Source organism: Vigna unguiculata, chromosome 6 (genome assembly GCF_004118075.2).
Source record: "Vigna unguiculata cultivar IT97K-499-35 chromosome 6, ASM411807v1, whole genome shotgun sequence".
Classification (NCBI taxonomy): Eukaryota; Viridiplantae; Streptophyta; class Magnoliopsida; order Fabales; family Fabaceae; genus Vigna; species Vigna unguiculata.
The window spans coordinates 13,489,496-13,501,751 of NC_040284.1; the positions used below are offsets into that span (position 1 = coordinate 13,489,496).

The window sequence follows — 12,256 nt, forward strand, 5'->3', positions numbered from 1 at the left end:
TTAAATATCCAAATGTTATATTTAACCCTTTATGTTATATTTTCATTTTAAAGAATACCAAGATGTGAGGAAAAATTGTGGTGTTGGGGTTAGTGTGATCCACTTGTTTGCAAGTTAGGTAAGTGTGAAGAAGAAGAATGGTTGGTAGTTACAAAATCTTAGGCAAACTAACTTGTCACATGTCCCTTTCATAATACTTGCAATTCCTCTTTGCTTTCTTTTGGAGGAATAGTGCACACAACAGAAGCATGAACTCAGAGTCAGGGTACCAACCACTTCTACTTGGTCTTCATTCACACTCCCACATTCCAGATTTGTCATCAGACACCATTGAAGAGTTCTTGAAAGAAAGGTCCATTGAGTTGAGATGGTGGCCCCAACTTGTTGCTTGGGAGTCAAGGCTCATATGGTTACTGTCATGGGCCTCCATTGTTGTCTCCATTTTCAACTACATGCTAAGCTTTGTCACCTTGATGTTCACTGGGCACTTGGGCTCTCTTGAGCTTGCTGGGGCATCCATGGCCATTGTTGGAATTCAGGGTCTTGCTTATGGGATTATGGTATGCTTGCTTGCTTTATATAGTCTCAAACTTTTACCTAACATGTCATTTTGAGTGAGTTTGGTTTTACTATTACCTATTTTTGTCCAATATTTGTGAATGTTTTTTCTTTAATTATTTCTTCTCCAATGTGATTTATATATATTAACAAAACTCAATTTGAATAGTTCCCTTAAATCAGTGTTATCATGTCATTTTGGCATTGGGATTAGAAAATAAGCATGTAAAAAGAGTGATGATTGTACTAATAGATATCAGCTTATCATCCTTTTTGTCCTTGGGATTAGATAAAGAACGGAAAAGATGTCGACTCATAGTTCTTTAAACACGGAAAAGATCCCATTAAATTTTTTAAAAAAATATAAAAATTACATTGACTTAAGAAAATAATTAGAGGGAAAACATTGAATGATCCTTATAAATATAAGGACCAAAAACACCATCAAGCCCTGCTTTTGTTCATAAATGTGCTTTGATTTGGGGTGGTTCTACAATCTACATATTCAACATCAATTTGTGAAAATTTCTAAAAGTTGCTTCTTACTTAGTTATCAGAAAATACATGGGTAATATGTGTAAACAAGTAGTGAATGTGGGGTCATATTTGGATAGGAGTCAGTATAAAGAAGAAGAAATGTAAATACCTAGTTTCAATTTTACAATGGGAATTAGTTGATGACTTTCACTTTGCACATTGTTCTTCTGATGTACATCTCTTTACCAGCAATGATAAATAACAACATATTTTTTGTATATTTCTTGACACTGTTATATGTTAAAAAGAATTAGAAATTACAAAATCTTGAATGAGTTTAGTAAACAAGAAGTGAGATTCTAAAAATTTGGTGATTTCTTTGGTATGCAACTTGAGTTTAGTTTTGTAAGTTCAATCTATGAAAGTGGTTGTTGAATTCTCCTTAAACAGTTGGGGATGGCAAGTGCAGTGCAAACAGTGTGTGGAGAAGCATATGGGGCAAGAAAATACTCAGCAATGGGGATCATATTGCAGAGAGCAATTATCTTACACTTGGGAGCTGCAGTGATTCTCACATTTCTGTATTGGTTTTCAGGGTCATTTCTGAAAGCCATAGGTCAGTCAGAGAGCATAGCAGAACAAAGTCAAGTTTTTGCACGCGGAATCATTCTCCAACTCTATGCATTTGCAGTTTCCTGCCCTATGCAGAGGTTCCTCCAAGCACAGAACATTGTGAACCCTCTTGCATTCATGTCACTTGGGGTGTTCCTTCTGCATCTGCTTCTCACTTGGTTGGTTCTCTTTGTTTTCAACTGTGGACTTCTTGGAGCTGCCCTTACTCTCAGCTTCTCATGGTGGTTTCTTGTCTTGTTGAATGGTTTATACATCATTCTTAGCCCAAGATGTAACCAAACTTGGGGTGGCTTCACTGTCAAAGCTTTCAAAGGAATTTGGCCTTATTTCAAACTCACAGCAGCTTATGCTTGGATGCTGTGGTATAGACAAGAAATCGACTTAATTCTCACCCTCTTGGCCACATAAATATTTCTTTTAAAGTGCATCTCTTTGGAAAAAAATTTATAGTTTTAATAATAATTAGAAAAAGTACAAAACTTAGATCTAGTTTTTTAATTATTTTTTGGTTCTAATGCAGTTTGGAGACATGGTATAATCAAGGACTGATACTTTTATCTGGGTTGATCTCCAATCCCACAGTCTCAGTGGACAGTATTTCTATTTGGTATGTTATTATGGCAGCATCCTTTTTTATTGGTATGGTCAATTAATGTTCATCTTGTTTAACCATAATTTCCATGACAATGGATTCTCATTCAGTATGAATTACTTAAACTGGGACCTGCAGTTTATGTTGGGTCTAAGTGCTGCAACCAGGTCAGTGTAAGAAAAAAATGCTCTGATTTAGCTCAAGTCAACTTAAATGGTGTTAATGAGAAGTTGGGTGATTGTAGTGTCAGAATCAGCAATGAATTAGAGGCAGCTCATCCAAGAGTAGCAAGATTTTCTGTCATTGTAGTGAATGGAATCAGCATTGTCATCAGTGTAGTTTTCTCTGCAATTATTTTGACATGCCAGAAGCCTTTGAGCAGGCTTTTCACTTCTGATTCTGAAGTCATTGAAGAAGTTTCTAGTTTGACTCCACTGCTTGCTATCTCAGTTTTCTTAAATTTCATTCAACCCATACTGTCAGGTAACAAAATCCACTCCCACTAAACTTTGAAAAATGAGCTAATTCTTGCTAAAAAAATTGATTAATATATTATGTAAGGCAACAAAAAGGTTTGTACAGTGATTCTTCCTTTTGTGTATTTTTATTTGGAAAAATTCAGGAGTTGCAATTGGAAGTGGATGGCAGGCTGTTGTGGCTTATGTAAATTTGGCTTCTTTCTATGTCATTGGTCTCACTGTTGGGTGTGTTCTTGGCTTTCAAACTACTCTGGGAGTGGCTGTAAGTTCAAAACATTTCTGATAGACATCTGAATAATTTTTTTTCATAAATATTTCTAAAGAATAAAAATAATAAAAGATAAATTCCTTCAAAGTTAATTTGTTTCTTATGCATTGGCATGAATATTTGTAGTATTTGGGTTTGTTACAGGGTATCTGGTGGGGGATGATCTTCGCAGTTTTAGTACAAGCAGCAACTCTAACAATTCTGACTGCTAGAACAAATTGGGATGCAGAGGTAACGAAAATTAAAAGAATACTAAATGTTACAGAACTTGCTTGTTACATGCAAAGTGAAGCAATTTACTACGCAATTGTAGGTTGAAAAAGCTCTTGCTCGCATCAAAAGATCAGCAGAAGATGAGACCCTAGATCTCTTGATTACGAATATTTGACATTTTCTTTTTTCATTTCCTTCAGGCTTTAAAATAAAGTTGCTTAGCTGCACCATAAGTTATGGGCCACGGGAATATCATTTGATTCGTTGCTATATTTGGTATCAACTTACATAATTTTGGTGGTCAAAGAACTGAACCAACTTTCACTAGAGGTTAATTATTGAAGAAAATTCCAAAAATATGTAACAACGTGTGCACAAAAAAAGAGGGCAATTAAAAAATTGAAAATTTACTGAGATTGAAACTTGGAAGTATTAATAACTCGTTTATGCCGTAGTGAAAAGTTTTATAACTCAATAATGGTTAACCAAACGAATTCAAATAATTGAATAAAGATAGGAATAATGAGAAAACTGCTTCCTGCATGTGAAATTTGTGAAAACTTCTATAATAATCCTGTCTGTTTCCGAGCCAACACTTTTCGCAGCTGGGAAATGTCTGAGTGTCGTAAGTTCCACATGTGGAATATATTTATTTAAAGTATAAATTATTGCATGAAACAACGATCACGTGAAGGTTTGTTAAAAATCATATTTAAAAGACGAGAGAAAACAGGAATTGGCACATTTTTATCGTGCACGCAAATACAAAGTTGATGAGTCCAGAGACATTCTCAAAACTAAGAAGCACTTCACGAAAGTAAAGTTGTCAGAGCCTCTTAGGTACACAATATAATATTCATATAACCAGTTCATAACAAACATTGACTATGGATATGCAACAGAAAAGATGACTTCAACAAAAGACTAGAGACTATTACCAAGAGCATCACTATATATGGAGCTAGATAAATGGCAGTGAAGAAGAAAACAGAGGTTCTGGTTGTGTCCACTAGTTATGACGCAAAGAAGATTAGATTACATACGAGATATCTGAAGAGGGATAGACAAGGAAGCCTCTTCTCCCATGACTGGTTGGAACAAATCAAGCTCTCCATAGCGCTCCAGAACCCGCATCCGGCAATCTTCTGCTGCCATCATTCCGGTGGAGAATGCCCCATGAACAGAACCTGGATAACTCATACTTGTTGCTTCCCCAGCAAAGAACAAATTATCCACTGGGACTCGTAGCCTCTCAAACAGTTCATGGGATTTTCCTACAGCATCATAGCTATACGAACCTAGTGAATTTATATCTGAGCCCCACCGAGACACAAGATACTGAATCTGCAGAGTCGCATCAAATTACCAATTAAAATACACACACCATACTTTGCATCTCACTTAATTGTTGAACGACCAAAAACCATACACTTGTAAAGATTAAAAAGTGGACGGACAGGTAGACTATGCTTTATGTATCTTAGACAATGTATTTACAGACTGAAGCATTGGTTTCTTTTATATTGCGGACTAAACGTGGTAGTAACAGGAAAAATTAATATGGGTACCGGTGAAGAAGCATCTGGAAGAATCCTCTGGAGCTGCATGAAAGCGAAGTTGGCAGCTGCTTCATCAGACATCTTTTCGATGTCTTTGGCAAGCCGCCCAGAAGGCATGTAAACAAGGACAGGATGACCTGCGGCCTTGTGGAGATTAAGGAAGTAGCTGCATCCATAAGAGGTATCAGCAACTACTCCCAAGAACTCCACATTAGGCCAAAACACATTTTCGAAGTGTAAGATGATTTTGTTCTCAATTCCAATTCCAAGATCAGCTATGGCAGCTTCCTTCCAGTCTGGGAGTTTTGGCTCAAACACTATTCTCTTTGCTTTAAGCACCCCAAGCGGAACAGCAATGATAGCAGCATCAGCAAAAAATGTTTTACCATTTTCCACTGTTACCTTTACTCCATTATATCGCCTAATTACTTTTGTCACCCTGAAAAAGGGGCATCACCATGGCCAGAGGATTCATTACAAAAAAATAGTACATAGGAATCTAACTAATAATTAAAAATATTATCTACCTGTGCCCCAAACGAATATCAAGACCCTTGGCTAAGGTATTTATAACAGGCAAGTAGCCCCGGACCATTAGACCGTGACCACCGGGGAGCAGCACTTCCTGTAAGTACATGACAGAAGTAATTACGAAGAAAAAAAATATATCACGTGTTAGACAAAAGGTTTCATGTAAGATGCTATAATTAGGGTAATAAAGTTGCCTATTTGTAATATGGATTCCTTTTTAACAAACTTTATGGTAGGCCGGTAAAAAGTGCGTAACAATTTTGAACCCTACATCCCGTAAAGGTTGAGACAACCTTTTAACAATCATGCAATAAGATGGTATATTCAGATGATAGAGGAATCCTACACATCCCACTCCAACCACTTTAACAAAAAAGCACCACCAATTCGTAGTGGAGGAAGAACGTTATAATGATTGTGTTATATATTAAATTGACACCTGTTTTAAATCTTAGGCAGCCATCGTTCATTTAGTTGTATATAATGCAATTTGCCTTAAGATGATTTATTGAGGTACAAAAGGGTTTCAATCAGATACATACTCCTATATGTAGATCAGGAAACACATTTTCATGATTATCGGTCATAGAAAGGCTGCATGTTGAAGACTCATGCATGCACCTGGCTATGAGACGACTTTACAAACTATTTCTTTCACTACCTGTAGGTAAGACCAAAGAGAATAGATCGTTCAGTGCGTAAATTGGGGTGGGTAGAAGGGTGGGGGATTTGGAACTAGACCACTAATACAAACAAAATTTTCAACTTGATTTATCAAAATTACCTGATCCCATGCTTTTAGTGAAATAGTATCAGAATCTGCAGCAAACCAACCCTCCATCCTGCACAAATACCACTGAAGCACCTTATGAGCAAGGCCCTCCAACCTGGTTTCAAGTGATGAAGAAATGTTATCAATTACAAGGCCTAAAAGAGTAATAATGGTGCTAAGGAAATTATTTCTTATGTCCATAATAACCTTAGTTCAGGCTTCCTATCCAAAACAATTGAAAGACCACGAAATACGGACATGTCTTCACTGAATTCTTCTCTTATTTTATTTGTCTGCATTTAGTCATGAAATGATCGTTTAGAAATGCAATTTATGCCTAAAATATTTCTTCCAACTATGAAAATAGAGTTTATTAGGTAAAACATAAGTAGGAAAATTAATAAACAAAATGAATTACCTCCTCTAAAATTGTCTCAAATATTCCACCAACTTTTGTTACCAACTCTTGGGGAACCTGATTCCCATCCGTATCAAAAAGTGCATAGCTGCAAGAATTTAATGAATTTCAATTTTCAATTAAAAAAAAAAAAGAGAAAAGTAGTCTATAGTAATTTCCAACGTGCAGAATGACCAGAAAATATATTAAAATAAGTTGCCAAAAATTATTTGAAACCAATGATCACTATTTAAGTGTGACAGAATTAGCTATATAATAGTTATAAATCATGAAAATCTATACTTACCTCTCCAAATCATGGTCATAAAGTACGGAGTTATCTCCACTCGTACGATAAAGGGGTAGCCCCAGCCTCGCAATGACCGAAGCCAGTGGGTTTTCCTTGGAAACTCCATGCAACCTGAAAAATGAGTACCTCTTATTACTAAACATGGAAAGTAATGGACAAATTCTGCATTCTCATAAAAACATAAACATTATAAATTTATCAGAAAAGAAGCCTCACCATGAGGCTCCCAGGTCAACAGGAAAACCAAATGAGTAATCAGTGTGAATTCGGCCACCAATTCTATCCCTTGATTCTAAGAGAACAACCTAACAAAATTTAAGAAAACAAAATACACGATTTAGTTCCTCAACTCTGAAAAATCATATTAATTATTTAACTATTGACCACAAAAACATGAAGCAAGTTCAAGTTTCAACTACAAGCAACACAAATACACAATCCTTAGCTTAAAAGTTAAATTATTTTGCCACTTCATGACTCGCATTATTCGCGCAAACACATGAAATTATCAGGTAACAGGTTCATCAAAGTATAAGAGAAAATGTGACCCAATTCACTTGCTGCGTGCGTGCCTTTCGTGAAAATTGATTCACCCATATATGTACGTACAACATCAGTCCAATTCTGAACTACCAAATGTCACCCAGGACCCTTCCCCGGAACCATTACAAGCTGCCATTCAACAAAGCTCATAATGATGTAGGAAATCATAATGATGGATTGACCCACCAATTTTTTCCACTGAAATAATGCAACCTATTTCAAACTACAGGAAAAGGCTGAACAACCATCCACTATGCCTGCAATATTTACTTAGAATAACTCTGTTCATGGACTTAACAAAAATCAGATACAGTTCTTCAAATACTTTGGGTAGTTCCCCAATAATAGATTAAACTAGCATCCACTTGCATTGAAGGTTAACATAGATTAGAAGATTTAAAACCCTTATTGAAATTGGAGATCTGCCCCAAAAGTGCCTACAAAACTGCATTCAATTTTGTCCTATAAAGTACTGTTTTACATTAGAGTAGCAAATACAAGTTTAACAAATGTTCTTAAAAATCCATATAGTTAAAGTAGCGCACAGTTGTTACCTGAAACGAAGCATCATGGAGTGCACGTGCCGCAGCAACCCCAGCCATGCCACCACCAACAACAATAACAGATGGTGACCTCCCCTCCTGCTTGTTGTTTCCATAGCACAGAGCTACAGGAAAAAGGGAAAAAGAAAGGAAATATGATCGAACGGTCCATAAGTTAATTTCACTTTGAAATTATTCCCTCAACTTTTTATATACCAGAGTGATCATGAGTGTATTATATATCAATTCAAATAACTTTTTCTCTCCTTAAATCGTCTCTTTCCATTATTTATCTTATCTTACAATTCTCTTTATTATCCTCATACGAACATTTCTTTTGGCCTATTATATTGTAAAATATAGTAAAAGAAAAATTCACAAGTCATTCCCTTACCAAAAACCACTCAGTTTCAATTTCAAAAAATATACAACACTCGCTTCGCAAAACCATCTCACGTAAGTGAGATTTGGTCATTTGGTACACACAAAACAATAACATTAATATAAAAATAATTTAATAGCCACGTGCATAATTGTAAGTCAAACATTTAGACTATGAACTAATGTTTTCTGCAAAAATATTATTATAAAACTAAAAACAATTGTTATAAAAAATTAAAATACAATAAAATACTAAAAATTAAATCACTTTTCTATAATTTGAAGTATAATATGAAAAAAAATATGTGGGATATGGACCATGTGACTCTAAAAATATTTATCGTAAAATTAATAATATCTTAACTCAAACAATAGAAACTAGAAGAAATTAAAATAATATGCATAAAAATTAAAATAGATTAAAACAATATATATGTATATACATACATAAATATATATATATATATATATATATAATTAAAATAGATTATTATTACATACACCACAAAAAATAAATTGATGGACTACAAAATTTTCATTTTTGACTATGCAATCTGAAGGAAAATAGTAAAATTTGAAAACATATCCTACCAAAATACCTACTATTCCTGCCTTTTTCTTCCTCTCATCGAGAAAGTTGTCCTCTAGTATTTTTATTTAGTTTAAAAATCTAAATCGTATCCTATAAACTGGCTTTCTAATACTAAAGGTACACAAATTACTTCTTTCCAAAAGTATTTGAAAAACAATATATAAAATACGGAAATTACTTTTTATCCAAAAATATTTTTAAAAGCTTTATGATAGCTTGTTTAATTTAATTCAAGTATAAAATAAATTATTCAGAAAAAAAAAAGGTACAGCTTCGTGCCTGGTAGACACGTGCCTCCAACTATTACTGACACAAACTTTTTAATTTCACCAATAAAACCGTAACACGGATTTAAAAATTAAAAACCTTCTTTTCATTCCTCACCACAACTATACATCGTCAAATAAAATAAGGTGCACACGCAGTTACCACCGACATTTGAGAAAAGCAGAGAATAATACAAAAAATTCAGAAACGGGAAAATCGATTAAAAGCTAACCTCTGGTTAATTGAGGACTACGCTTATTTCTGGACTCCATAATCGGACCAAAAATTCAGATTATTGTTAGTAAATAATTCGGCGTCGAAATTCGAAGCGAAAGAGAGCGATTGAGGCGAGAAATGGAGGAAGAAAATCAGCAAACACGTAACGAAGTAGTTGGAATTCAAGTTTGAAGACGACGAATCCAGCTTCACGAACCAGTTCATGCAGCTCGAGCCACGATATCGAATCGAGTTTCCGCCAAAACAAACGAATCGATCAGGCGGAAGGTTCTGGAAGCTCAAAAGATTTTCTGAGAGAGAGAAAAGGTGAGAGAAAATTCTGGAGAGAGAAAGAGATAGTGAATTTTAGAGAGAGAAGGTTGAGTTGTGATTTCGGAAAGCAAGTTTCGTCTGAGATTTATAGAGTTGGTTCGTCACGATCGTCCTTCGTCTCAGCCGAACTGCACCGTCATTTCAAGCGCGGATGGGCGCGTGGGGAGCACTTCCTATGGAAATTGGACACGTGGATTGCGTTTTTCTTTGTAATTTGGAACGTGCACGAGGGTATTCTTGCTACGCGTCGGTTACGGATGCTGAGGGATCAAAACCTGATTAAGACATTAGAAGGAGTTGAAGTTATTTATAGATAGTAATTTGGAACTCATTCTCTTTAATCACGTCTATGCTTTTTCTTAATCAAATTATTTAAATATTTATTGGTCACTTTATAATTAATCTTGAACTTAATCTGATGTATTTTTTCTAACCACGTTTTTTCCATTTAAAAACCTTAAATTCGAAATGTAAAATCAACTGTTTTACCGGTTTTGGTCTGATTTATCATTAATATGTTAAAAGTAGGGTTAGTTGAAAAATCCTGTCAATTTTTTTATAATATTTTTTCTTTTAAAATAAATATATATATATATATATATATAATGTTTTTTAAAATTTTAGTTGATTAATTAATGTATATATAATAAAAGAAATTAAGAGCAATTATTACATGTTTAATTTATTTACAATAATTAATAATTAGAGTTTAAGTTTTAAGGATTAATTGTGATATCTCATTTTAATAGTTTAAAACTAACAAAATATAACACTTCATTTAGGATATAAAGTATATTAATACAATTTCATAAAAGATAGGACTATAAAAATATAACATTTATACACTCAAATTAAACGAACAAGCCCTACACAAAATTAACAACTTACTAAAATTTCATGAGACCTTCCACTATTCTACTTGATAATTCCTCATCCTTCATAGGTGTCTCTAAACTTGTAATTTCGTCTGCTAATAGGTGATCATCACAAAAGAATGAGACTAACAACACAAGAAAATACAAAAACACACAAAAGAGTAAGCTAGTGTACGGAAAAAGTAATTCTAAAATAAGTAAATCTTGTTATTTTCACACCAACATAGATAAAATAGATATGTATATGAACACAAATGAGTTGACACTAAACTCAATTATTTGGATACATGTCATTGACATATAATTCACTAGAGTGTGCACCTATAATGGTTCTTAGACTTTAGATAGCCTAGACTCAAGGGTTTATCACCCAACCACACACAAAGTAAATTCCTTTCATACCTAAGACCAAAACAATTTAGTGACTACCACCTCTTACGACTCTCACCACATAACTCATTCTACTCTATTTGAGTGTGAATGATTATTAGAGTTCAAGATACCTCCTTACTAACATCTCTTATGTCAAGTCATACACTAAAGTTACCACCACCAAGATTTTCTCCTTGAAATGCCTTTAACATCATTATCATCATACATGCTCACACAACAATTTCACCTTACTTTAATAAAAATGCAGAGTCATGAACATAAAAGGTCCATCACAATATTTCACACCAAATACTAACAATCAAAGCCATATACATGAATCATATCCATCACAGAACTATTTATAACAACTAAAGAGTAAAATAGGGCCAACATAGGAAACTGGCGCTCAGCAATGCCACTCAGCATCATTCTCCTTGCAAAAGGTAGTGCCTAGAGGTATTGTGTCATTATTCAATGCCAAACCACTCGTAAAATATGTCGCTCAACGGTGAACTCTATCGCTCAGCACCATGGAGCCAGAATGCTCCTAGACTTGTAGTGCAAGCTGCCGCTCAACACCACTCTAATACCGCTCAGCATTGTATCAATTGATAGTAAGTGCATTAGTTTAAAATAGTTGTAAACATGAAAACTCATACTAATTTGTTCATGAACCCAAGCATACACAAGTAAAAGAAACATGAACAAATCATTCAAACCATGCAAACCAAACATCCATACTCACCATAATTCAAATTTATCAAAAACATTAAAGCCCATTCTCAACATAAAATCAACCAATGAAAAATTGTGAATTGGGAAAATGGAACATGTTCAATTGATCAATTTGGTTCTCCTTTCTTAGTGTTTTGGTCAAAAATAGTTTTAAAACATTAGGCTCATACGGATTTTTTCAATCGCTCAAATTCCAATTCCTTCAATTAATAGAAAATCAGCCAAAACACTCAAGCATTAAACAATCATTCAATTTAAATCATTCGTACACACCAATCAGATCCATCATAATAATCCAATTTCATACTAAAAAAAATCAATCATTAACATGCAAAACAAAATTATCAAACTCGCGCACACAAAAAACAACCAGCTTCCCTTACCTGACAAAGAGGCTCTATAGACCCAAAACATCTCTAAGAACTCTAAACTACCTCCAACCACACAAGATGTTCTATTTACACATAGAAATATCACAAGAACGATCAGGACCTACTATTATGATTGTTGAACAATAGAGACCCATATTAATGACTAAAAAGGCGCATGCAAGTGAAAGAAGGCTCACATGCAACAAAAAATGACCAAGAAAAAGGGTTGAAACTCAACTT

General features: G+C 34.4%; 2 protein-coding genes across 3 annotated transcripts; one reads left to right on the forward strand and one right to left on the reverse strand.

The window, feature by feature from the left end:
- Positions 1-202: 202 nt before the first annotated feature.
- Positions 203-3,801, forward strand: LOC114187959 (protein DETOXIFICATION 41-like). 2 transcript variants are annotated; one of them, XM_028076406.1, is made up of 8 exons: positions 203-560; positions 1,486-2,030; positions 2,189-2,275; positions 2,371-2,427; positions 2,505-2,743; positions 2,883-3,001; positions 3,152-3,238; positions 3,321-3,801. In XM_028076406.1, exons 1-8 carry the CDS (start codon positions 249-251, stop codon positions 3,393-3,395), a joined length of 1,521 nt encoding a protein of 506 aa, XP_027932207.1. In that variant the 5' UTR covers positions 203-248; the 3' UTR covers positions 3,396-3,801. The 2 variants fall into 2 exon arrangements, with proteins under 2 accessions (XP_027932207.1, XP_027932206.1); XM_028076405.1 differs by having other exon boundaries at positions 3,152-3,801.
- Positions 3,802-3,973: 172 nt separating this feature from the next.
- LOC114187960 (polyamine oxidase 2-like) lies at positions 3,974-9,735 on the reverse strand. Its single transcript, XM_028076407.1, has 10 exons — positions 9,347-9,735; positions 7,887-7,999; positions 7,006-7,094; positions 6,787-6,900; positions 6,501-6,588; positions 6,290-6,375; positions 6,095-6,197; positions 5,307-5,404; positions 4,789-5,218; positions 3,974-4,564 (listed from the first exon to the last, which is right to left on the reverse strand). The coding sequence occupies exons 1-10, from the start codon at positions 9,384-9,386 to the stop codon at positions 4,256-4,258; spliced, it is 1,470 nt and encodes a 489-aa protein (XP_027932208.1). The 5' UTR covers positions 9,387-9,735; the 3' UTR covers positions 3,974-4,255.
- Between the last annotated feature and the right edge of the window lie 2,521 nt (positions 9,736-12,256).